Below are 5,337 nucleotides of genomic sequence, written 5' to 3' on the forward strand. Positions count from 1 at the left end.
CACCATAAAAAATAATCCTCACGGGAGCTAGTAAACTACAAAAGGATGAGCTCTTTCCTCTTTTGTTGAATTTAGTAACATCCTTTTTGCCAAAATGGTGCCCATGTGTTGGGCAGACTGGAGGAGAACGGGGACCATGGAGGGCTGCAGCCTCATTGGGTGTCAGCCGCTCCAAACATGTGCTTTGGAGAATTTCAGAAATTCTGCTATTTTTCAGAACTGAAATTCATTAGCTTTGTTGTAAGCATCTATAAATACAGTGAAAGGCATTTACAAATAGACATTGTAAAACGCTTCCACACCCACAGTCTGAACACTGTCAAAACACCAGCTGCAGCTTCCCTACTTGGAAGGATCAGCACCTTTTTTAAACTGCACCTACTGTGTTTTCAAAATAGGCTTGCTTCTGGCCCTGTGTAGAAGATAATTTCAGCTGAAAGCCTGTGTCTGCTCTTGGCATGAGGGATCAGAGCTCATTTAGAGATGGGGGTGTCCCAGTCTTCTTCCTGTCAGAATATGGCAGGCACTTTAGAATCTGGGGAGGGGTCATTCACGGGTGCTGTTTCCTATTTCTTTGGGCGGACGCATCTCATCACCTGGCCCTGTCAGTGGAGGCTTTCTAACTCTACTACCCACCCACCCCCGCCACAGCTGGTTCCCAGGTGAGTTCCAGGTGTGGTCACAGGGGATCACAGAGGCCCCTGGATCCCGGAGATCCTTAAAGGAGAGTTTGTAGGTAGGGGCCAGGCAGTCTTGTCTTTTACCTAGATGATACTACTGGGGAGAAATGGGAGTGAACAGAAGCTGCCTGAATTGTATGCATCTTTTATTGAAAGTGAACTTTAAAAAAAAAAAAGAGTGAACTTTCAAAGGAAGGAAAAATTCACCTATAGGCTTATCCTGGAGACAACTGCTATTAACATTTCAAACTGTTTCTTGCCCATCTTTTTCCTATGTATGACTCGGTTTGTTTTCTATCGCTTTTACATAGGTGTGATCATACTGAATGTTGTACAACTTTATGTCTTTTGGGGAAAAGTGTGATTCTTATAAATACATAATGCATTCCCATTTCATGAAAAAAAGGCAAATGTTCATTCATTCCACAAGTATTTTTGAGTTCCTGCCATGTACTAAGTGCTGGGCTGGTGCTAGAAATCACCCATCAGAATCCCCAGGAATAGCCATTCTAAATACATGTTCTTCTAGCCTTAAAATAAAAAATCCCTCTTCCTAATATATCAGAAGGGCATGTGGGTGGCTGTGAAGTAAGGTGTATGTCAATTTTAACTCGTGTTTTTTAGTTGACATTGTAACATAAGCATTTGTCCCTGTTGTCATGAACTACTTAATACATATCGTTTTAATGGTTATATCAAAGTCCATCAAATATCATAGTTTTTCAACTGTTCCCCTATTTATGAGAAATTCCAGTTCTTTTCAGTTTTCCTATTTTATAGATAATGCTGTGAGAAACATCTTGATCCACAGAACCCATTTGTGTATTTCAGACTATCTCTTTAGCATAGACCCCCAGATGAATGTTTCAAATGCTATGAATATATACCCCATTCTGAAAAATTACTACTTTTTACCCTGCCCTGGTCCCAAAAGGCTTGGAGGTAACTTTCGAAAATGCATATAAAAGAATAAAATAGTTAAAAGGGTGACAGTAAAGTGGAAATAAGGGCAGATAATACAGCCCAAGATCAGATGAGCACAGTAATGCACATAGAGTGTTCCACGGCCCCTCGGGAGAGGCTCATGTTGGACTGGAAGCTTCCATGTGTCAGACCAAAGAGGGAAATGGTAGCTACAAGATTCACAGTTCCCAAAATGCACGAATAAGCCACGTGTTCAGAAACAGCTGAGTTGTTCTGACATACACGTGGTTCACTGATGTACAAAGTTCCTCCCCCCACCTGCACCTCCAACACCCCCACCTTTGCCCTGACCGTCTCTGCAGTGTCACCTCCAATCATCTTCCCCTTTGGCCAAAAGAAAAAAAGGCTAGTGGAATTAACTGGACCTTCCTTGCCTGAGTGACATCTTTCCCCGGACAGAACATGTGTTCTCGTAAGTTTTAGTCCTTGGTGTGTTCCCAAAGGACAGAGTTGGCTGGCTGTGAGCACGACTTGAGTTTAGTCCGGGAATCGGGAAGATGACAGCCCCAAATCATTCCAGATCCATAGCTACCAAGTAACAAGATTAAGAACCCTCAAGAATTTTTAAAAATGAAAGTGCTTTCTTACTAAGAGTAAGAAATGTATTTCTAAAACATTTCATTCAGAAGGTCACATTCAAATTAGCAGATGCAGGAGCCCTGCCAGTAAAGTGTTTTGAAATAAAAGTCCTCAATCCTGCCACTCCAGTCGGCTCAGCGTCTGTCCAGGCGAGTGTGCTTGTGGGACCTGGGCTTCAGTAGCCAGGGGATGTGTGTGTGTGTGGGGGGGGGTTACCTGTGGAAACTCGGCCCAGGGGTCCCACAACCTTGAGGGTTGAGGCGAGGCAGTCTCCTGCTCTCACACAGTCCTCAAGTTGTCTTTCCTCTTGGTGGGGACCAAGCCATCTAGCCTAGCCCTGGTCCCGTGGAGTTCTCACCTCTGCTCATCTTCTGGCAAGGGCTCTTGAGGTTGAGAGTCAGTCTTGTTCATCTGGGAGCTGAGGGAAGCTGACCTCTTTCTCCTGGGCCTTCTCCACTGTCACAAGGATATGCATGTCACACCGAATGCCACCCCCATCGCCTCTTCTTGAGTGAGGAACCCAGAAGTCTGCCTCTTACCTCCAGGTTCATGGGTTGCCAGCTTCAGCTTTCTTCTATCCCCATTGCCTCCGGGACACACCAAACCCCATGGAACTCAGCCCAGCACCATTGACTTTGCCAACTGACCTTTGCCAACCTTTGTCCTTTCACTGCTCTCTGGGGACCTCAGACTTCAGCCCTGAGACTCCCTGGCCAGATGCCTCCCTCCCAGATGCCTTGGGCCCTTGCTCTGTCATGTCCTTTCTCCCTTTTCCTCCAAGGCCCAACTATAAGGCCACCTTCTCTGTGTGCCTATGGCCTGCCCACAGGTATCTGTCCTGACCCAGTTCTTGATTCCCTGAAGACTGAGATGCCCCTGTATCTTACTCAGCCTATGCCATGTGTGCTTGGGGCTCTCTGTCTGTCTCTTTCCCCCATTTAGACCATGAAACACCCCCCCAGAGTGGGTGCCGCCTGGCTTGGCCCTCTCATTACCAAGTATCTCTCATTACTCAATAGCCATCAGTGTGGTGGGTATTTGACAAATGCTCCTGGAGTGAATCTGTTACTTGTGTAGTTTGGCTACATGGTGACCACAGGGGTTGTGACCAAAGTCTCTTGCTTTAAGAGCAAAGATCTGCCTGTTTCACTTGCCATCACAGACCTTGGATAATCTAGTTTGTGGCTCATGTCCCTGAAAGGGTCCCCAGAACTGCCCATTTTGGGGGGACTTGGAGGAATCTTCTGCCTGTGCATGAGTGGCCTGTTTCTCTCATCATCTTGGAGGCCTGTCCACATCCTCCCAACGGGCTGCTCCTAGCCCACATACAGAGGAAAGTCTCTTGTGTCCCAACGGGCCTGGGGGCACCCACCCAATAGCTGTCTCATTTTACGGGCCCCCACCCTAGCGCCAGCCGTCAGGCTGCCAGATCTCAACTTGACACCTTGTGCCTGTCAACAGCCTGGCTGATGCCTCAGCTCCAGGCCAGAAACCCTTTTTCTCAAGGTTAAAAGTAGCCGACCTTTGACAAGTGGCACTGGCTAAATTCCTGTCTCCTTAAAAGGGAAGCTCCCGGTTATCGTTCGCTGGTGCTTATTTGGCCATGGGGCGGGAGTGGGCCCTGCGTCGCACCCTGTGGGCCAGCAGGAGGATTTGTGGCTGAAGGTGCCTTGCTGAACACTCGTTATTAAAATAGCCATCTTTGAAAATGTGTGTGGGAGAGGAGGGCTTTCAGTGTATCGGCTGGTTTGCACCAAGGCCCACGTGGTTGGACAGCTTGTCGGCTCCCATTGGCCCCCTCCCAGGAAACAGTGCGACCCACCCCAGGCGCAGCATACCCCTTAAATTGTGTGCAAGAAAGCTGACAAAATGATTATTAAAAGACTTGTGTCTTTAATGTAGGGGTGACGGTGCCAAGATCGACTTGGTGGGCAGCTCGATACCTGGCATGCTGGACAAGGACCTCTCAGATCGCAGCAATGACATTGGTGAGTAAGGAGAGCATTCTTCGTTCTCTTTGCAAAACTTGAAAGGAGCTGCAGAGCGCAGTTTGCCCCTTCCAGTGGCCTGCTGTCAGCTAACTCAACCATTTAAATGCGAAGCTAACAGCCCTTGGTCAGTTTTGATGTTGCAGTTTTCTAAGGAAGGGACGTGAGGATGGTTTCCACATTAAAGCAGAATGCCTGGGATTTTTACTCTCCCTGACCTTTGGAGAAATTCCTTGCGAGGTCTAATGAAAAGAAATGATGGATAAACCTTTTGGAGAAGTGGACATTAGCATTTATATTCATATTTTCCAGCGATTTATGTATTTAGTATAAAAAGGTGAATGGGTGGACATGCCGTGTGGCAGAATTCACTGTAGACACAGCACTAAGTGTTTTTACTTTGTGTTAAAAATGAGCTTTGGTGGAGTAATTGCCACTTAGTTTGGAACATGAGTTTTCCTAAGGTCAAGATCCCACCATGTGGCAAATGGGAAGGTACCTGGAGCCTGTGGGTAGACAAATCCGAGGGCTTGAAGCGGGGGTGTGCGTGGGTGGAGTGCGGTCAAGTGCATGCTGTTTGGGTGATAGCCCTTTGAAGAAGTCTGGGTTCAGGGACTACATTAATTTCATCTTTACATCTTTATTTGTATCCATAATGGCCAGAAGGATACATTTTGGAATTAGCCTTTTATAAGTGAAATTTTTTATTTTGAAATAGAGGTTCACACACAATTATTTTTTTTTGTTTGTTTGTTTATAAGCACCATTTACATTTAATAGTGCAGATATTCCTGAAAATCAACATTTTAAAGATTAGGAATTTTTCAAAGATGATCATAGATATAATTAAAGAATCTTAAAAACACATAAAGATTAAAATTTCTGACCTTGAAAAATAGATTCTTCAACCAATTATAAGAAACAATGAAGAGAGATCTACATACCCTTTGCCCAGTGTCTTCCAGTGGTGACATCTTATGAAACTAGAGTGCACGGTCACAGCGGGATATTGACATCGATACAGCCCATGGGGCTCTTCAGTTGTAGCAGTGCTCGTGTGTGTTTAGTTCTCTGCGCTTAGGTCACACGTGTAGGTTTGTATATCC

The 5,337-nt window shown here is 45.8% G+C and overlaps 1 protein-coding gene across 1 annotated transcript in view; it reads left to right on the forward strand.

Annotated features, from left to right (window-relative positions):
• Positions 1 to 4,968, forward strand: part of LOC105004301 (SH3 domain-containing kinase-binding protein 1-like) — a gene marked incomplete at its 5' end in the record, with an annotated part of 32,609 nt that extends 27,641 nt beyond the window's left edge. Inside the window, 1 exon segment of the mRNA XM_010862207.1 lies at positions 4,146 to 4,968. Within this exon segment, the coding sequence (XP_010860509.1) occupies positions 4,146 to 4,239 (94 nt within the window).
• Positions 4,969 to 5,337: the final 369 nt, after the last annotated feature.

The sequence above is a fragment of the Bison bison genome, unplaced genomic scaffold, assembly GCF_000754665.1.
Source record: "Bison bison bison isolate TAMUID 2011002044 unplaced genomic scaffold, Bison_UMD1.0 scf7180017461984, whole genome shotgun sequence".
NCBI classification, from domain to species: domain Eukaryota; kingdom Metazoa; phylum Chordata; class Mammalia; order Artiodactyla; family Bovidae; genus Bison; species Bison bison.